This window comes from Nyctibius grandis, chromosome 10, assembly GCF_013368605.1.
Source record: "Nyctibius grandis isolate bNycGra1 chromosome 10, bNycGra1.pri, whole genome shotgun sequence".
NCBI lineage: Eukaryota > Metazoa > Chordata > Aves > Nyctibiiformes > Nyctibiidae > Nyctibius > Nyctibius grandis.
This window is the reverse complement of record NC_090667.1, coordinates 17,625,435-17,647,326: the sequence shown is the minus strand read 5'-3', so window position 1 is coordinate 17,647,326 and position 21,892 is coordinate 17,625,435. Positions and strand designations below refer to the sequence as shown.

At 40.8% G+C, this 21,892-nt stretch overlaps 1 protein-coding gene across 8 annotated transcripts in view; it reads right to left on the bottom strand.

Moving 5' to 3' along the window:
- LOC137667640 (6-phosphofructo-2-kinase/fructose-2,6-bisphosphatase 4) overlaps window positions 1–21,892 on the bottom strand; it is a 53,059-nt gene that overhangs the window by 16,040 nt on the left and 15,127 nt on the right. For 5 of the 8 annotated variants that reach the window (XM_068408580.1, XM_068408582.1, XM_068408583.1 and 2 more), the window contains 9 exons: window positions 12,900–13,016; window positions 9,198–9,294; window positions 6,673–6,739; window positions 5,390–5,464; window positions 4,431–4,487; window positions 3,976–4,097; window positions 2,118–2,325; window positions 1,382–1,528; window positions 689–793 (listed from right to left, as the gene is read on the bottom strand). In XM_068408580.1, coding sequence (XP_068264681.1) covers window positions 689–793; window positions 1,382–1,528; window positions 2,118–2,325; window positions 3,976–4,097; window positions 4,431–4,487; window positions 5,390–5,464; window positions 6,673–6,739; window positions 9,198–9,294; window positions 12,900–13,016 — 995 coding nt within the window. Of the gene's footprint in view, window positions 1–688; window positions 794–1,381; window positions 1,529–2,117; window positions 2,326–3,975; window positions 4,098–4,430; window positions 4,488–5,389; window positions 5,465–6,672; window positions 6,740–9,197; window positions 9,295–12,899; window positions 13,017–20,383; window positions 20,474–20,685; window positions 20,795–21,892 lie in introns of those variants that run through there. The other 3 variants (XM_068408577.1, XM_068408576.1, XM_068408584.1) reach the window with 2 other exon arrangements.

The following is a 21,892-nucleotide window of genomic DNA, read 5'->3' as shown; positions in this document are numbered from 1 at the left end:
ACAGGGCTCACACCAGCAAGAACACTGCTCTTATCACAAACTGCACAGTGATCACTCTTGACTGATGAGGAAAAGACCTCAGGGCTCCGCTTCCTCAGCACACAAACAGCAGAGCAGCTGGTCCAATTACTCCTCCGCCCTGCTGCCCTGAATGCTAAACCTTTGGCACCCACAGCCAGGCCGGGTGACCATCTGGTAACTGCTGCGCTGTAATGGGTTTGCTTCAGAAAAGCTGTCAGCAAGTTATTTTCCCAGAGGCAAGGAGTTTATTAAAGTGAAAGACCAATGTGGCTAAGATTTCCGCAGCATTTCAGCCAGAACTGCATGCAAAACAGCCAGTATCCACAGCAAGGATGAATGGAAAAAGGCTACCTTGGCAGAATGTTTGTATAAGCAATAGTTCGAAACCTTGCAATTGTTCTTCCTGCTTTATCACTGCAGGACCTGCACAGAAATGATGCCCACAAGATCAAAGCTCTTAATTGTTTTTCCAAATCTATTGATTTATTTTTCAAGCCCTGAATCAAATTAAATGGTCCAGGCGCAATCCTTGCAAAGTCCTATGTCCTTTCCCCTTGGAGAAAGGAACAATCTTTTCATTAATTTTAAATTTTTTTTTTTCCTTCCTAAAGCCAGCATGCATGTATTCAAGAAGACAAGGAAGCCCTTCACTTTAACAATAGCATACCTCTCCTTTAGGGTATCTGTATCTGTATTTGTCTTGGTCTCTCAGTGCAAATTCAAGCGGATAATTTTCCTGTATTTCTTCATATGTCATTTCTTCACACACTCCCTATAGGTAATAAAAATAATTAAAAGCATGTATTTCCAGCACTGCAAAAAGCAGATATCACTCTTAAATAAAACCATACATAAGTAACCTTTAACAATTGTATTTTGCCACTCTGACACAAAATTGTCACACATGATGAACAGGACATCAGCCGGACTCAGATGTGGTTAGAAGGAATCATTAAATCCCCATACAAGTGAAGTCACATATACGGGCAAGCAAGGTCACTGAACAAGGCCACATTTTATCTACTGCATCTGCTTATATATCTTACAGCTGCAGTTGGAAAGTGCCAACTAGCAATGCTTTTTTTTCTTTCCAGCCCCCATCTACCAAAATTTCATAGCATCGTGGCTTCTACAGGGCAATGTTTTACTGGGAAGGACAAACCATGAATAAATTAATTATGGCAAATGTTAATAAAACATTTAGCCTTGTTAACAGGAATTAATGACAGTTTTTCCAGCCTCTAGAACCAGTTTAAATTACCTTCTGTCCCATAAAAGGCATACCATTACAAAATTAAGTACTTCCTTCATCCCTAGCAAACAAAGCAACTTATTAGACATTTAGAAAAGAAGAACTTACTGCATCTATCTCATTCAAAACCTTCCACTGCTCATAAGGCACTCCCAAGGCTTCAGCAGTCTGAATTGTCCTTTTCATCTGGCTGGTCCAAACTTTCAGATCTTTGATATTCTGCTCATTAATAAATTGTGCCAAGCTTTTGGCAAACTGAAAGAAAAACCATGAGATACTGGATGAGGGCTCGGAGCCAACACACTGTGTTCAGTTTGGAACACACAGGCTCTAGCCTCTGTAAACTCATTATAACTTTTCCAAAAGGCTCTGTCAAAGTTTTTGCTAAGAAACACAAAACATTCTGTTAAGCCAAGAGAGATCCCTTGGGGAGGGAAGGAAAGGAGTACAAGGAAGACACAGATTTTTTTGCAGTTCCCGACTTTACCTCCAGCAATCTTCCTTTCAGCTTTACCTTGTGAACCTTCCCAATTATCCAAGAAGTCATGATTTTACAGAAATACAGTTAAAAATAAAGCCCTCTTGACAACTGTTTTGTGCTGTAGGATAAAAAGGAATGTCAGCCAACAGAATGACAGACAGATAAAAGAGCATGTACCAAATCACAACACACACAGTGTTTCCACCCAGTTTCCACTACCCACATAAGCAACTACAAAAATCCTTCTTAAACATGTTAAGAGGAAAAAGGTGTAGAGGAAGAAAGCTGTAATTACACAGCACAAACTACACACATTTACAGATATACACAAAACCCAGTCACATTAGTTCAGGAGGTACGTACTTCTTTCCCCCTGACAGACAGTCCAGGATCTCCTCCTATTCTCCCTTTCAGATTGAGTTCACTTTCTCCATGTCGACAGAGGTAGATTGACCGAGGAGTCACATGGATATTCATGAGGTAGTAGACAATCCGGCTCTGGATGTGATCCATTACTCTGTTCACAAGGTAACTCCTTCCAACATCCATAATTTTAATATAAGAAAGATCCCTTTCACAAGCAAACAAACAAGCAAGTAAGATCCCATATGGCTTCCATTAGCATGTACCACTATCTTCCCACCCTCCCTCTCATTATAAAACAAAGGGGCAACAAGCCAAAGCAATAAACAAACCCTAAATTACCCATGGAATATGCATTAGTCCCAAGAAACAATGCAATATTCCAAAGGTACAGGATGAACTGTATTCCTTTCACATGTTAGCCGCTCACATCGCTTTCTTTTCTGTTCCCTTTACTTGCACTTTGTCTCTTAAATCTAGATCCTACTCTTGGAAAAATACAGCCCTCCCACAGAAAGGAAGATACAGTGGAGCCATTCAACTGTGGTAGCTTCAATAAGATATCCAGGTCTTTTAGGACACTAGGTATTTTTCTTCAGGTTACCAACACTTCCCTCACAGCAAGAATTTGTCTGATTGCACCCAGAGGCCAAAAGGCACCATCACTACCCATCTCAGTTAACCCTTCCAGAAAAACTACAGCATCAGAAGGACCAGGGACTAGCCTGAAGCAAGACATTTTCTCAACCACTCTACCAACAACTATTTATTAACAGTACTGTAATTTACCCCACCACCTCCTTCTCTCAGCATCAGACAGGTTGTAATTTCAATTTTCACTGCTTATCCTTTCTCGTCTGAGCTATAATTTCAAAGTAGCATCTAGTTTAAAGAAGGAAAAAAGTCTAACAAGCTGAAAATAACCACTATTGGTTTCTAGCAATGCATTTGAGACATCACACCACAATAAACCAAGAAAACTTACAATAAAACCAAATGGAGGTGATGAGAAGCAAGCATCATCACCTCATTTCTGATAGAGTTCCTTGGAGTTAATCATTACTATTTCATCCAGGCACAACCATTAGGTCCATCACAGAAATTACATGCATGAACTGATCTGACTGAACCAGCTTCACACTGCTTACACTCCATTACACTAAAATGCAGCTCAGCCTTATCTATAGCACTGGTCCTGAAACAAACCAGAAGCACCTGGTATGAGCGCAGCTCAAACTCCCACACCGGAATCCTGGACTGTAGCAAGAGAAACAGGGCTCCCCCTTGCATGGTTCATCCCTACCTCGCTTTCAAGTATTGAAAGTGAATGAAAAACAGATGAATGCTTTGGCACGAGGGCAAATAATCTAGCCAAGAAAGTTTCTCACAGCCCTGCATGTGCAGGATAATTTGGAAGCACAAATAAATAAATTTAAAAGTCACATTTTTAAGACTGATGTGTTCAAAATTCATCTTAGACATGTTAACAAATTAAGTAATGCTTACAAATCACTCAGGTCTCCTCTACATTCTAAAAAAACAAACACAACCAACCACTACAGCTAGTCTGGAATAATTTCTAAATGCTGGTTCTATTGCAGAAGAATCATACCATTCTTCAAGTGGGAAAATCAAAATAATATTGTCCCAGAGTAGACTCAGCCAATTTTCCTCAAGCAAGCAACTTTCCAGGCTACACCTCAGAGTCAACTCTCTCTAATTTGCCAAAGGAAAGAGAGCTCAAGCCATTAAAAAAACATGACTAGAAAGCCCTAATCCCCGATATGGGATGCTCCATCCCCTAAGGAAACATTTTAAAATAACCCAGTTGTGATCACAGTATTATTTCATCACTCACTTGTCAAGAGTTTCATCTAACGTCTCGTATGAGTTCTTGTAGCACTCTATTCTTTTCATGAAGTCTTCTGTTGCTTCATCATTACTACAATCAACATAGTCGGGACTACCCAGTTTCACTTGCTGTTTAAAATAAAACCAGAGAGTAGTACGTAAGTTTCTTTCCCTTTTTACGGGAAGCTTAAAGAAATAGGAAGGAGGAGAACAACACAAAAACTTATTTTCTGGAAGTTAATTAAAATACATGTAAAGCAAGAAGAGCTATTCTTCATAGAATTAAACTTCTGAGTTAGTATACACATGGACAGGAAAATAAATGAAAAGTGTTCCATTAATGAGAGCTAATGTGTTTTTTTTTTTTTGCTATTGGAAGTTCTTATAATGTACTTCTAAAAACACTGAGCTACTTTAAACCTCCTGACTTAGAGCAGTTAAAGCAAACTTTCCTATACTCACCACAATGTTTGCAGCAATGACCTCCGGATCTACGCATACTGACTCAACAAAAAAAGTCTTGAGTCCAAACAGGACGTCACATGTACAGAAGGAAGGAAGAAAGAAGATGCATTAAAATGCCTCTGGAGACTAACACACACGAGCAGGATGTTGCCCACTTCCATGCTAACCCCTTTTTTAACAGAGCCATGCATTAAACTTTCCTCCATTTTACTCAGAAGGTTTCTCCAGACCCTCTCATCAGAAATTGTTGTCTCACCATTCCCTGAAGCATCACGCTCTAGACTATTTTACCCAACAATGCTTATAAGTGGAATACATTTTGCAGTGAGAAAAATTTAGGATGGAAGAGGAATAAATAAATAGGGAGAATGCAAGCTCAGCCATGCAAACAGCAACTAATGCTTCTGAAACAATAATTTAGAAGCCTTTCAACTAATGGAGTAGCCTCACTTAAAAAGAAGTTTTGTGTTTGCTCTCAAAGCTACATGGAGGCTCAAGTTTAGAGGAAAGGGAAGATTACTGAAGAACAGCTAAATGCAAAACCATCCTGGACAGAAGGTAGAAAGCCACAGAAGGTATCTGGTTTGTGCAGAACTAACACAGAATTCCCTATGTGTTTCTGCCCCAAAAATCTGAACTCCACCAAGAACCATATTTTAAATAGTTCTTGCCGACAGTACACTCAGAACTACAGGTCCAGGATGACAGAAGCGAAGCCATGGCATAGAAGAGATTAGCTCCAAACAGTACAAACATTAAAGACAAGAAAAATGAGGATGGGGTGACTTTTCATGACCAACAATGCTTGAGAACACCAAATGCTCTACTGACTAAACATCTAAGAAGGATGTGGTTTATGTTAGTGCACTTCTTAACTAGGAGTACACATAAGGGCAAAACTATCACTGCCCAACTTGTCTAGGCAGTAGCTCAGAACTCCTTTGCTTTTGACTCACCTTATATCCATTTTCTTCACCGAATTTGTAAATAGTTTCTCTACGTTCTCGAGTTGTATTTGTAGCATCAAAGACCTAGGAATAATTGGGAGGAGGGGAGTTTAAAAAGCATCATAGCCTGTGAAAAGCACTGTGTTAGTCACAACAAAAATAAGGGTTCAAAGTCCCTCAATGTGAAGGAAAGCAATGAAAACACTTCCCCTTCCCTCTACCCCACGACAACATGCTCAGCAGAAAAACAAAAGACATTCCTACTTTACACACAGGTGTTTCTAAATACTAAAAAAAAAAAAAAAAAAGTAGTATTTTGAAAGCACTACTAGCAGAACACTATATTTGGAAAAAGCAATCAGAATTTAAGCCTAACACATAATACAGGACAGAATCTTCCTGCCGGCCCATCCTAGCATTAAATACTAAAGCATATTTTTTTAGTGAACTTATGCTACACAAAGAAGATTCTACGATCAATGTGCTATTCAAAATGCAAGTGTAAAACTTCTAAAGGTCAGATCTCCAAGACTTGTAAATCCTGCCCATGAATTACAAGATATATGCAACCATTTTTCTAAGAACTTATGCTTAGCTCTGACCACCCCAGTGTTATGAAGTTTGCCAAAGTATAAAGTTTACCTCATGTCCCCAGCAGAACTCATAATTATAGTTAATGGGTTTTGCCTGATTAGGTAATGAAAACACCACAGAGTTGTGTCAGTAGTCTTACATAAAACAACGTCATGCACAAAACATTATTAATGTGAATACGCAACGTCAGTGGTTGAACACCTTATGTTTTGCATCCCGTTATTAAATACTCAGATATGCAGCAATTGACTTTGAGTTTCTCCTGCTCTCCTCAGAGATTTCTCATGTCAGTAACACAACTGCCAAGCAATACCCAGGATGCTTCTTGTTCAGTAAGTCTTTACCTTTCACTTGAAACACTAGACTATCAAATAGAAACCCAAGTGCAACCAAAACAACAGATGTGTTTAAAAGTACATTATATACCGTGGAGAGAAGGGGGACTTTTTCTTAGTGTTACCCTCTCCTCAGTTAACCCCTCAAATCACAAAGGTGGTTGCTCAATATGGCATCATCACCATGAACTTAAGTGCTCCTTTCACTGCAGCAACAAGGCAGAGCTAACATACACCTCCAAAAGAAAAAGAAAACTGATATCCTGAAGAGATATCGGAATGACTCAGGCTGTATATTATCTGTCAGACACACACTGTTTTATAGGGAAGCATCTCACGAATGTGTCTTAACAAGAAACTTACAGCCACGTGCCCATTTTCTTCACTGAGGTACTGTCGGACATCATTCAGCGCTGCTAAGGCACACTGTCTTAAAAATGAAAGAGAGAAAAACTCAAATGCTAGTTAAAGTCATTTTATTAATGCACTTGTGCACTGTAATCAAAGCGCCCTGCAAATGTTAGATAATCTCTCTCAAAACCACATTTTTTTACATCAGCCCCCCTCCCCCCAACCCAAAACACAGGAAAAATCAGAAGAGGTCAACCAAGTCATACTAAGGAAATGTAGTCATGACCATCTGCCTAAAAAAAGACCGGTCCAGTGCTCCTCTGCGCAACTGATACAACTATACCTCACCCCAGAATACCCATCAACTTTGCTGACCAGGATAAACTTTCACTGATCTAAAGTAACATCACTGAATCATTCCTACAACTGTATTCTTTTCCCAATTGCCTATTCATAGATATTTACTTCTTAATTTGATTCTCAAAGAAGGAAAAATAAAGCAACTTCAGGCTTTTATCTTGTAGCCCTAAGTAAACTGGGTAGACAACTATTTTTTAGTAATCTAGTTCTTCTCTTTTGAACTATTGTGTAAAAACTGCTTATGTCAAAAAAATCTGTTAAAACAGAGAGTAGAACAAAGTCAGCACCAAGTATTAGAGATAGAGGTGAAAATAACATCTCATTGCAGTCACCAACCCAGTGTAATTAGTACTGGAGGCTGTTGAGGACACAAACACCAAAAAAGCCCACCCCTACATATTTTACATTTATGTTAGATCTGGACGAGAATGAATTCATTTGCAACTTTCCTATTTCCCCACCATTAGTATTATCTTCAAAGTCCATTATGATTTCTAATACATAAATCATACTGGAGGGCAACATTAACATTGAGCACAATTTACTCATTAGTAGAACAAAGCCCGATTGATTTCCAATAAGTACAGTCTTTCTGCAGTACCAACATAAAAACCTGCCCATTTCAACAGCCTTTCTATGCTTTACTACTCTGTGTTGACTTCCAGACTGAAACGCATAACTCTTCTCTTACATTTACCATATTCTGCATGCACAGCTTTATCTGAAAAGAAAAATTAAGGCTTTTCACTCCTGACAGTATTTCCACATTAGCATGGTTAATAGATGTCAGGAACTGAGATTCATCAGTCAAATCTTCACTAAACAAATATAAACCCTCTTTACTCATTGCTAACTAGGCAGATTAGTTCACACAGCCCATTTCATGTTATATTCTCCACCATTTAATCTAATAGGTGACACGGAGGCACATTAGAAGGTTTGGCTCTACCTCTAAGCAAAAGATAGGGGCTTGCAAGGCTAATGCACCTCGTCTACTCTTTGGTCCCAAAGGATGAGGAGGTTCTTATACAAGTTGTTCTCCTTTGACATCAGTAATACTCAACTGCTGGTGAAGGGGAAAGGGAAGAGAGAGAGGACAAGCAGAGGGACAGCCACAGAAGTCCAGGCAGTAGGAAAGTCCAGACATTTTTGATGCTTGAGCTAAAGTGATTTAGAACAAAATACTCCATATCTTAAGTAGCCTAAACAAATCACATTTCCATTCCTCTAAAATTTCTGTTCCTCCTCATTTCACACTGTACACTCTTAAATGTTATCCTGGACATACTAAAAAAGACAACGAATGGTGAAGAAAATCAAAAGACCTTCCCATTTGATCTTCTGTAAGAAAGAGGCAGCTCCCTCTTGCTCTGACCTTCTCTTCACCTACCCTTCCTTCTAAATTCTTTCCTCTATATTAAAGCACAGCCTCTTCCCAGGCAAGAGGGTGTCTCAAATGCTTCTTCTGGGCACAGATGTTCACACCGCTGCTCACCTTGCTTTGCATAGCACTAGCAAAACATGGCAATTTTTGAGGGAGTGCACTGACTGCATGAAGCACCTGCATCGTGGCCAAAAGGACAATTTCAGGCAGAGAATAATAGCGTTTCATTCCTGCTCATTTGAACAGATAATGACAAATATGTTCAAAGTACTCCAGGCAAAAAATTCCAGTATGCAAACCAAAAAGAAAAGCAGTTATGTGGGTTTTTCTTCTTTACGATCGACATAAAAGCTATGAAATTGCATTTTAGGAACTAGACAGTAGAAAGAGTCACATCTGTTAGCTGATACCTTACAAAAAGGTAAGAAAAATAATAACTATTTGTTAAAACTATGTTGTTTCGAGTGAAAATATCCTAGAATATCTGCAGGAATAAAATCAGTCACAGCCTGCTGTAAGGTGCAAAGGAATCAAGTTTAAGTATTTACTTTCTCTGCACTTTTTCTGCTTGAGCTGAAGAAATTAAGAAAAAAAAACAAATTTTAAGCAGCCTAAACAAATCACTTTTCCACCTCCTCTAGAATTTCTTTCCCTTGTCATTTCATACTGCAGTCTCTTAAGGGTCTTCTTGAGCATATAAAACCAAATGTTAAAGCAGTCTCTAAGAGCAAATTACACAGGGTACCATTTTAATACAATTAGCATTGCGCAGCCAAACACATTCAAAACTTACTTCCTGATTTTCAAGCCTTCTTCATTGTCAGGCAGGAAGAATTCAAAAGATTTATACTTTTTCACCAAATCTCGACGATACTGACCAACATTAAATTCTGCCAAGAAGAAACCAGTATTAGTGGGAACTAACAGTATTCACACCAACAGGACAAATATTATGACAGCAAACTACCTGCAAGGATAAAATAATTTAGCATGCACGAAGCCAACATATCATACTACCACTTGTGTTCTGGAGGGTTTGTTTGTTTTTAAAATACAAAGACAACAAGAAATCATGTAAATGGCAAAAGAACATTTGGGCTGTAGGTAGCTTCAGACCATATTGCTGTGCCTCTGCCAGTTTGCCTGAACAACAAAATGAAACACTTTTCCTCCTGCACAAGGGTGGTTAGAAGTCTATTTCAGTAGTCTACAAAGGACTACTAATAATCTAGCTTTTTCTTCTGTGTATGTGTGCAGTGAAACAATATTCTGACAGCACCTCCCAAAACTTTCAGCTCTTATTTAAGCAAGGAAGAGTTCTAAATAGAACTAACCAATCTTGCTTTTGATGAACGAAACTTAAAAGTTAAGTTGTGGAAACATTTTTTCAGAACCCTGCTCAAGTATTTCTATTCCTTAAGGATCAGTATATACTATTTCACAACCCTTGTTCCATTTATTTTAAAATATGCTTAAGTTGTAAAAAAAAAATCAAATCATTGTAAGTACTGAGCATAATCTCACTGTGATCTCTTAACAGTGGTCAAAGAAAAACTGTTCCTTATCTGGGCAAAGGTCTATAAGGTCTGTGGCCATACACGCGTCACAATACCAGATATGGGATTAGGGCAAGGCAGTTCTGTTTTGCCACACAGCACCCTAATTAATTTCATTCGACAGCTCTGAAAATAGGTCTCTGAAGTGCAATTAATGTTTAACTTGTTTCTGACCTATAGGTTTTATCTGCTGAACTGCAAAGCATTTTTTTTAACGTTAGATCAAACTGAAGTATTCTGTTTGAGAAGCTGCCAAGGTATAACTACTTGCCAGACTTCAATTCTGGAAAGAGGAAAAGAAGTAATAGACACAATTGCTGAGTTGTAATTAAGAAAAAAAGACATAGGATAAAAGAGCTCAACCATCAGCTGCTGTAGATAGATTGCTGTTGGGATTGGGGGCAGAGGATAAAGAAAGAAATATTGTTTAGCCCCCCAAAAGTCAAGTTTTGTTTGAATTCAACAATGTTGATGTAATTTTTTTGTGGTCAACTGTATGACATGGATTATAGTACAATCCAGGTTATTCTGTGACAGCTTTAATAAGCACTGGCCATACTGGCTACATGAAGAGGTGGCTCCTTGTGAGAAAAGCAGAACATGCAAGAAGTTCAGACAGCCAGTGCTGTCAGGCAATAGCCCTTTAAAAATCAAAAATAATTAATTTCATAAGAAAGAACAGTTATTGCAAGAGGGTCATGCACAGCAAAGGACAAAGTTCTATCTAGTGAGACAATCTTTAGCCCTCATTATTAGCGTCCACCCCTGTGGAAAAATTTCACAAAGCTAACTGGTATCATGACTACCACACAGACAGAACTATTCTAAAAACCTTCCCAAAGTTTAGTATCTAAAAACCACATTGCAACACAATTCTATTCAGGCATCTAATTGACCTCATTTCCTTCAAAAAGCCCAGACAAAAGTCCTTTGTATTTTTAACCACTTCACATTTTAAATGACACAGTATTTTGGAAGGAATAAAAGAAAATACAGAACTGATGGCTGAAATCATTCAACTAACATCAACACTGGGCTATTTACCTCCACCTTCTGTTCTTGAACTCTCCATAGCTTGCTTAATGTATGTTACATGAAAAGATGGCATTCATCTTTCCTCTGGTTTACATAACCTCATAATTTTAACCATCTGTCTCAGAGGACAAGAACACTTACTATATTTAAGCACACACTAATTTTAAGACATTAGAAGCCAAAGGGTAACAGATGGTAGGGCTACTTGATACTTATCACATATCGATACGGTCCCAACCAACTGGAAGCATTATCCAACGTGTCACCTATTCCCTCAGTCAGTGAGATATTCTAAATTTATTTCAGCTTCAGCAAAACTGCATCACTGATGACACAAACAACAGGGAGGGTCTGTGGTTTTCCAAGAAAATCCCAAGTCACCCTTTCTAACAAAGACAAACCATAACCAGCAACCTAGGATGGAAGCTCATATGGTAACTTTATGGTGGATATTTTTGTAAAATTATTCAGCAATGCTCTAACTATTTTTTATTAAGCACAAGTGCATTTATTTTCTGATGTGCTGCTCACAGTAGCCCGTGGAACTTTTCCTATAACTAAAGCTGCGCACTCCTACCTATTTTACTGTATTTGGGATACATTCAACCAAGCATGAGCCAGACATGGACAATATCTTGTTTGTTGTCCAATACTGGATTTCTGCTTTTCAAAGTTCACGTGGTAAAATGCTTAACACAATGACATATATACACAACATCTACATAAATGTATGTTAGATGTGTATCTAACATACAAGCATAGTTGTATCACATACATTTTATCAACTTGGATACAGGTTAATCTATTTAGATTGTTATTCCATTTCAGCCTAATGGATAAAACTGAAGTCCCTAAATATCTGATACTGCTCATCAGAAAGGGTATACTCTGTGAAAACAGCTTTGAATTATGAAGTCATAATTTAAATCCTGTAAACTCTCATACTCAAACAATACAACATATCCTCCATAACATCTCATCTAAATAAAGTATATCAGACAAGTTTCTAAGAGCTTAAGAAAACACCAACTCAAAAAGCTATACCCTGGAATTGAAAGGCAGTTTAAATATAGGCAAAAACTCATCTTGACTTCTTAGAGCTACGAGGAAATACGTCTCTGAGTATCCAGCCAAAAGTCTACACTTCAGTATGACCTAACATGTTTAATGTTACTTAAATGATTAACTAGTCATAACTATAAAGCTGCCATTACTGCACCAGACACAGAATCACAGAACACTTTTTTTCTAGAGAGATAGAGGAGAAGGCAGCGGAGATGGCTGCTCAGAACCTCAAATGGATTAGGTCTTGTTTACTTGTCAATCTGGGACAAGATACCACAGGAGCTCAGGAATGAGGTGGGACAGCCAGGTCCTTGGCGTAGCTAATCTGAGGTGTCGTTTCCCACTCAAAACACACATATAAAGCCCTTAAGAGAGTGATAACAAGTGGCTGCTTCAGTTCCTTGGGCTCTTAATATTCAAAGAGCTGTAACTCATTCCACAAATGCAGTTAAACAAAGAGATACACAGAGAATTACACATTGCACAAAGTTCACAGAGAAAATAAGATGGAGAAGTCAGAACTTTAACCCAGAAGTGCTGACTGCTCGTCTGCTTGTAAATGAGGTTCCCTTTCACCCACATAAAGAAAGGGGGGAAAAAAAGGCCACGAAGTTGCTTTAGGCATCTGGCAGAACAAGGAGGTAAATGAACAGTCACCAGAATTTAATTACCACCTAAAGGGAACAGCGAGCCTGTGTATGCTATTGCTTAAAAATAAGTTAACAAAGCAGAAGGATTTTAAGTAGTCAAACTCTGCAACAAAATTACTGGGTAATAGGTTTATAAAACACCTCACATCTGCCCTGTCCTTCCGACATAAACAGAAGTAAACCCATCACCTTTCGTAGGCACTCCAATCCAATTTAAGTAACGTGTCAGCTTCTTCGAGATGTAGGTTTTTCCTCTTGCTGGGAGACCCACCATGACAATCAGAGTAGGGCAATTGGTCATACATACTGAAACAGAAAAACAGAAAACTAGGATTTACCATTAGCGTTCCCACAAAGCAAAGGCTTACACTGAGGTGGAAAATTACAATCCGTGTGCCCTCTGAGGAAGTGACCGTTCAAGCAGCTCATGCACGGTGTCTCATTATGTCAAGGGGTTTCTTCAGGAGTAGGGTGGACCTAACCAGGTTTCTTAATGCTGTGTTGGATTTCGGAAGGGCGAGTCAGTGGTAGTGCAACACGTGAGTTGTATACAGGCAGAAGACAACAAACCTATGTATCTGCATACATGTTTTAAGACATCAAAAACAATACCAAAAAAAGGACACTGACATCTTACGCCCCTTATGTACCTCAGTTCAGTGCTTGCATTGAAAGGAAACAGCAAGGTGTACACAAATCTTAGATAATTTTTAAGTCTTTGAGACAAGACCTCAACACTGCTCAACTTGTTGGTTTTGAGTGAAACAAGCATGACAGATGCAGCTTAATACGTTATAGTATGACATGGTACTCACTATTATTTCTCCTTTAAATATTAACACAAAAGTCTCTCTTGAAACAAAGCTCATTTTGACTGTTCTTCAATGGTTACTAAGAATAAAGCACAAGTATTCTACGCAATCAGGTCCAATAATCTGATATACAGATATACATACAGAAATACTCTTAATCAAAGGCAGACTGTTCCATTTAAAAAAACCCCATGGTATGAAGTTAAGGAAGTTATATGTATAAACTGAAACCCTTGAGGCATTTCCTTTCAAATGACAAGTTTTTGAACATTTTAATGGCAAAAAACTATGGATACCTTACATGAATCTATCACAGCTACAAGGAACAACCTAAAAAGAAAGAAGATATTAAAGTGGTGCAAAGATACCACTGGCTCCCTCCATCCCATATTTCAAAGGGAATTAATTTCTATACAATTGACATGTGCATCAATCTCCTCAGTGTCTTGACAGAGAAGTCGTCAATTTGCTCCAAAAGACTAAACCTCAGCATTACGCTGTAAAGCATAACCGAACTGTTGTACGAAGTACTGTGACTGCCCGAGATTCCCAAACCTTGGATTGACAAAGTCCCATCCCAGTAAGTCGCTTGCATGAACCTGGCACAGCTACTCTGCATAGTAAACCCATCGAGAAAGAACAGATTAGCAAAGACAGATGCTCTTTCTTAAAACGCACATTGACAAGAAAAACAACAAAACCCAAACCCATTAAAAATAAGGCACTTTTCATGAGAAAGAGCAGGGAAAACCATACCTAACCTCAAACCCATAAAACAGCCTACTCCATGTAATGAAAGTTATAGGGAACTGAATGCAACCAAAGCAGATCCATCCAAACACATGCATGTCTCTGGGAGGACACTGATAAAAGCCCTCAGAGTAAGCTCCTCTGCGCAGATGCCTATAAACAAGAAGGATAATGTTTTCTTGACCCTTTTCCTCTTTGTCCTAAGTTCAGGCCTGTGAACGCCGACTCCAAGAGCAGGAAGGAAGGCTCACGAGAAACAAAGTCTCTGAAGTGCAAAGAGTACAGTGCTTACTAAGTTTAACAGCTTTGCTTCTGGGTTTAAGGACAATAAAACAAAACACTGAGACGGGAAAAATCCCTGAGCCCCTAGAAATTTAAAGAGAAGACATTTTTCTTCAAAGCCAATTTGAAAGGTTCTTCATCTGAAATATCTAGCTTGAGTTTTAAATAATTCTCCAGTGTAAGCACTGAAATAAGAGTTGCAAAAACAAAGACAAATCAGGACCTGTACGGAAAGGCTCTGTACACTGCCTCAGGTCCACCTGCTCTGCAAGGGACCTGTGCTGAGTGAAACAAGCTTTCCTGCCCATTCCAAACAGAATTTACCAACTAGCATTATACCGAGATCACCTCTTTTTTATTTCCCCCCCAGAGTGAGCCATACAAATTTAGCCTTCTTACAGAACACGTGTCTTTTGGTAATGCAGCAATAAACCTATACTGGAGCAAAACTCAACTTTGCAAAAGGGCTAGCAAGCTCCTGTGAAGAAACCCGCAACCCACTTAAATGGTTGCTTCACAGGTTACACCGATGGCCTCTCCTTAACGCCCTACTGCTGATGTTGGTTTGTGCTAGAACTTCTCACTGAGCAGCAAACCAGAGCAATGAAATTACAACAACATCCAAGAGTGACATTTCCTCCCACTGCCAAGCAGTCAGTGTGCAAGTCTGACATCACGAGTATTTTTATGCTAATTTCCTCGCTAATTCCCTCGAAGAAAGTACAAAAACTACCAAAATTGCCTTTATTAGAGCCCTACGCATACAGTTTACCATGTACACCTAATCTGTTATTCTGATCACTCCAGGCACTGCTACTTAGTGTGCAATCATAGAGCAGAAAACAAGGGAATTACCTGCTGATCCCAATCAAACAAGTTGCAATCCTATTCTGATTAGGTGCCAGGCTGACCAAGAGTGCTTTCCTTCTTTAAAGACAGATACCAGTAAGACAGATGCCCTGCACACCAAAAAGAGGAATACCACTGATTCCAGTGATGTTAAATACTCTGCTTTTACACAGTGCCATAGCCCTGTAAACACCACCACACAGTGCATAGTGCTACGGCACATATCACCCATTAGCACTGAGCTGGTCTGGAAGCACTCCTGTCTTCCACAAGAGGATGCCAGTTTACAATCTAAAATTTGGGGCACTGTTAGTGTTGATGGCCAACAGTGGTTGCCGTCTAATACCACTTACATAGGTGGCACTTTGTGACAAGTGCACGTATGCATTGGGAAGTAGAAGTCAAAAGCACATTTGCTGGCCAGAACAGCAGATGTCAACAGCTAAATGACAGGACTGGAAATAAAAGCACATAAAGCAGCTATTTTATTTCTTCTGTACCTCAGTGTAGCGTTCTCAAGAGCATACATAAGGCTCAGCATAGCAAACAGATTGTTTTCTCCCTTACAATCCTGTGTCACTAACAAGGCTTAATTTTGCTCATTAGCTTAGTAAGCAAGTCAAGACTAAACAAAAATGCAAAGTTCTGAGGATGTATCAAATACTTAAAAATAATTAAATTTTCTTTCACTTTATCTGAACCACAACCTTCTCAACAAAATGATACCAACACTCGCTGTAAGTGGGGAGGAACATTCATTCCAATGACAGGATTTAAAATGTCAGTGTCTCAAGATTTACAGATTTCTTCCTTTGAAGAAATGTAAGCAATTTTGACATGAGGATGTGGACTGACAAAAAAACCCAAAGAAACCACAAGTTACATATAGCTAACTCCTGGAACAAAAAAGCCTCTTTAGTTTAATATTTTCCCAACAGCATAATGCTCAATTCCCCTTTTCACAGCACCTCACCATCACTCACTTTATATGAAAAACAACTTGTAGCACAGAATTAGTTATATAGGTGCAAGGTCCAGAGCCAAGGCAGAGTCCTAAATGCAGCTTTCTCTCTATTCCTTATCACTGGTTTACCTCCAGAAATCTCTCTACGCAATCTAGTCTCGAGAAAACAAACTCATTTTTTAATACTGTTTCACATATGTAACTCCTAGGGGTTTTCAACAGCCCCAACCTGTGGATGTGCTATCAACTCTAATTTTGCTACAGAAACATACACATTCAGAACAGCAAACCAAAACTTACAGGGGTTGTATGCCATCATTTGCTAAAGATACTCTATGACTTCATTCAGGTTTTTTCTTTAAAACAGATGTTTGTAATATATGCATGTAAGATCTCATGTTTACAAATAGCAGCCTCAAAAAGAACTGTACGGTGCATCCCCTCGCTTAGAGGGAACACACAAAAAACATGCCCAAATACCAATCAGTGAAGGAAAATGGCCAAGTGATGAAGCACTTTAAAACAAAGTATTGCAATTTAAGCAAAGTCATTTTCCGAGTTCAAAATTTGTTATATACCACTGAACAACACAGCAAGAAGCAGCTCAGAGTAAAATTATGACTGCCTACCCTTCTGAAGTTTAAGACTTAACAGTCAAGGAAAGAAGAAACTACACGATCACTTCTTGCCTCTTGGACTCTGTTGTGAAATAACACAAGATGCAGAAGGTTGTGAAACAAAACTGGGACATTGAACAACGCAGATCAGCTGTGCAGCATTTCATCAGCTCTCAAAATTCACATGACCTTGTGAAATCAGAGACAAGAGCTGGTATTTTTCAAGTTCACCTACTACTACCTAACATATCAGCTGTCCCTTCCTTTCACCCAAACTGGACTTTGTTTTTTCCTTATCTACGTTAAATTTTTAAGTCAAGTTTTAAGGTCAGATGCTTTTGATATCAAGCTGCTACGGTTAGCCATCTCAAGTTTATGAAGGATTCTTGCTGTTTCTATGCCCTTCAACTCAAGGCTTGTTCTCTGAAATCACTGTACTATTTAGAGGCTCATACACAAATATCTTTAACCATAAGCCAACACAACCATCCTTCCAAATAAGGTTAGTCCTGCATGTTTTCCCCTATCACTTATCCAACATAACTATTGCTAATCCATTTTTTTCCTGTTGATCAATGATGACAATCAGTCACCCTTCTTCGCATCCCACACGGACGAGTTCCCCACCCTGCTATTCATCCTCCTAGCTCCTATACCTGAAGAAGTCGATCATCTAATTTGTCTCTCCTCTTTTTGTCCAAATCACCAGTTTCTAACATCACCTCGGCACAAGGGATTCAGAATTCACATTGGTGCTCCAGCCAGCCCTTGTACCACCAGCTGCTCCCGGCAGCTCTGCCATCCACTTGCTCAGGGTTACCGTTTGCTTCCTACAGCTTTGATGCCAACAGCGATGGCCCCATCATCCATTCTGATCCTCAGGCTACAGCTGGATGCTGTCCTGACCTCATTCACTTTCTCCATCTTCAGTTCCCAGGGTTGGGAGTGCAAATACACATAAGCAGCATGAGCTCAAAGGGCAGAGTTCTTTAGAGCAAATATAATCTTCATTTGATACCCTTTTTTTTTTGACCTGACGTACATTCATACTGCTGTACATACAGCAAATATAAATTAGTCGAATGACCAAATTCCAGCAGCTTTAGGGAAACAAAGCCGTTAACTGTAGTAGGAGGAAAAACAATGTTTAACCACAGGAAGTTCACTATTTATGTCTCACTCTACAAACATCTATCTGCTAGGTTCTCAAAACAACTCTCACTATAGCACACTTGGCTATTTATTTTCTATGTCCATGTTTGTAGCCCATTGCTTGATTCATGGAGCTTGAAGCAATCTGACATCCGATGCCCAGAGTAGCTTTAGTGCAACCTATTTACAGACAAAACCTTTCACAAAAGACCACAAAAGACTACAAAAGGAAAGTGGCAGTTATTAATAAAAATGTGCATTTCTACTGCCTTCAAGTCTTTCTTTGGAAGGTCATTTAGAACAGTTACCTTCATTTTATTGGTCTCACCAGCTGTAAAAGCTCAGTCTGCTCAGCAGGCTGCCCACACTCAGAATTCCTCCTTGAAGACTTTGTAATGCACAGGCTAAAAAAGAACAAGCTCTTTAAAGCCCTGCGACAGCCAAACCCTAGCACAGCTAGCCAGATTTCTTCTTCCCTGGGTAATTACAGATGCTACAACTTTTAGAAAATCACACTAAAAACAGCTAACACAGGTAAGTCCCTTTGAAGATGGATCTGTCGAGTTCTCAACTGGAAATGTGCACCATTCTGCTCATACACCTTCTAGAAAGACTCTAAGTAGTGCAGATAAAGGTCATCCGCATGAACGAGGAAATAAAAAACCCAACCAAAGGAGACTGAAAGAGTCCACCTTGCTCAGTCTAGAAATTCAGAAGAAATCAGAGCAAATAGCTTCACTGCTTCCACTGGAAAGCTACTCTTGAGGACAAGAAATCCACTTCCCGCTTGTATTTTTCTTTTCAACAGTAACGTTTAACAGAGTTACCTGTAAAAGCAGGAAGTGGAACTGGTCAACCCAGCACTGTCCCAAATGACCCAGTCTGGGCAGTCCATCCTGAGCTGCCACAGCACGGTGACAGGGCCCGCAGGTCCCACTGCCTCCTCAGAACACGGGGTGATGCACCATTCATGGGAATCTGAGGATAAAGGACTCTACAGCCCCCTTGCATGGGAAAAATTACAACGCATTCTCAGTTTGCTGAAACAAGATAGACCATTTTATCAAGGAAGAGTCAGTTCTGCTCCTCTCCAGGCTGTCTGTAATTCTGATGTATCACGAATGACTGCAGACATACTGCAAGAGCAAATGCGTGCAAAAGTATAAAAAAAAAATATTTCCAAATCTGCTTTTCTAGCAAAAAGATTTTTCAATTACAGTGGGTCTTGGGCATCAGAAACTACAGGATCCTACAAAAAAAAACAGGAATGTGAAGTAATTTTTAAGTTAAGTTTATAGTCAAGAGAAACTAAATAATTCTGCCAAGACAACTCCGTATGTCACCAGATTACATGTGACCAACGTGCAATTTTGTCCTTGGGGTTTTGTTTTGGGTTGTTTGTTTGTTAGGTTTTTTTGGTAAAGCACAGTGCCTGTGTCAAAGTTATAACAAATGTTATTTTGTTTGGAAAACAGATGCCACGTTAAGGCCAAAATGAAGCATTCTCTTCAGTGTGTTTACAAAAGCAATTATACACGCTTGCTGACCCTTTTCTTATTTCAGCATTCATCTCCTCTTAACACCTAGTATTTTTCAGATGCTGGAGTAATTCAGTTCACACAGAAACACACGCCTGCTTGCCTAGCAGAAACCAAGAAAGTTTGGGCTTCTTTTTTTGCCAGGGGCTGGACCAAAGCAAGACCAGAGCCGAGGGGCAGCAGCCCATGGACGCCTGCCATAGCAGAGCCCTCAGCTCATTCTGTCAGCGCAGCCTCTTTGCATGACAAATAAAAACAATTCCACACGACAAAGCCCCTTTTGTCTGCAAAACTGCCGTGTACTGAACCTCAGTTATTTAAGTAAGGAAAAAAAGAAAGAAAGAAAAAAAAAAAACACAAAACCCGCGAGGCTAAGTTTGTTGATAAACTATGGTTTACAAACGCCACAGCCAAAGTCTTTAGAGGCTGGAGAATTGGTTGGCTGCACCTCGAAATGAGGAAAGCCATTAACTCATACAACAGATGGCCTGATACAGCATTGGCCTTGAAAGAAAAAAAAATTTTTTAAAAAAAAAAGTGACATTTTTAGGTCTCTTTTCAAGAGAAACTGAATATAAAGGCTGACTGGAACGAGAGCGTTTTAAAAACAAAACAAAACAAAAACCAAAAAAACACTAACAAAAGCAACCAGAAAAGACACTCTTCCCAGCCAAGCTTTGTTGCCTTCCGCTGGGCACAGATCCAGCACCTTCGGGGTCTTGCGCCGTCCCCGGCGTTTCAGGCGTTAAAGCCCAGGCAAAGGGCTGGGCGCTGAGGGCGGACGGTCACGGCGGGGCCCTCCCGGCTCCGGTCCCTCACGCCGCTTTCCTCACATGCCGACCCCGTCGAGGTCGAATGGCCCCCCGGGAGGGGCTCCGCGGGGCCCGGCTCACCCGCCGCAGCACAGCCGAGGAGGAGCGGCCGCCCGGGGTTCCCGCTGACAGCCCGCCGGGGCTGCGACAGCGCGGCCCGGGCAGACCCCCGCTCCCTCCCCGCCGCCCCCCCGCTCACCGCCGCGCTGGGCGCTGTGCCCCGCCGGCAGCCCGTTATCGTAGGGCTCCCACGTCTTCTGCAGCGGGTTCTGCGTGAGCTCCCGCGCCGGCGCCGCCATCCTCGCCCGGCTCCCACTGCAGTGGCGGCGGGCGGGGCGGCACCGCCTCTCAGCTCGGCGGGGGCGAGGCCGCACCGCCCCCTGAGGCGAGGCCAGGCGAGCGGCAGCCCTGAGGAGAGCGGCGGCCCTGAGGAGAGTGGCGGGTGCCCGGCCCGGTCGCGGCCCGCTGCCGGGACGGCCCCTCTCGGGGCTCCCTGCCTGGGTTCCCGCCCCGCAGCGGGAGCCCCGGGGCCGTGCCGGGCCCCGGCTCCCTCAGGGGAGAGGCTTCGCGCAGCCCCCCTCGTCCCCAGGCGCTGAGGGGGCGGTGGCCGGGCGGGCTGAGGCAGTTTATTTTTGACTTGGGGTCTTCCGAGGAAGCCGAGCGGGGCAGGCACCGGCCCCGGGCGGAGGAGAGGGGCAGGAAAGCGGGCTGCTCTGCCGGCAGCAGTACCGAGGGGTCGGGGGCAGCCCGCGCTGGGCGCTGCCGAGCAGCTGATCTTGTTTCCTGCAGCAGAGCATCACACTGCCTCCCAAGGGCCTTTTTTTTTAAGCCCTAAAAATAGCATGTCCTAGGAGCATGCTATGTGTTTTAAGAAGTCAAACATTGAATGATGTGTTTTTCCAGTTAAACTGTTTTGGCCTAAAGGCTAAATCAATATCGATGCAGAAAACCATAAATAAACAATAGGTTTCTAACATCTTGTTCAGCTACCAAAAAAAACCTATTCACTAATTACACTGGAAAGATCCTGTGCTGCAATAAGAGCAGTGGTGGGGCTAAATACAACATCCAGCTGTCGCCTTTCCACATCAACTCCACCAGCTTTACAGCTGAGAGAAACCCCACAACTAAGGCCACTAACTGGGGCTGAGCAAAGTCCTAAAAAAGCTGAATATTTCACCATTGCATACATCTCTCTATTTTACAGAAGATAAGTGCAACACACTGAAAATATGGTAGTGAAGTGCAATACACATTTTCATTATTACTCAGGCACTCAGATATTATGACACTGGCCTAAATACAAATGAAGGTCAGTACATATATATACACACTTTTTTAATACTAGTCAGACTCTGAGCATCTGAGGAGCATTTTTAGTTTTTCTACTCCATTACAAGCTAAAA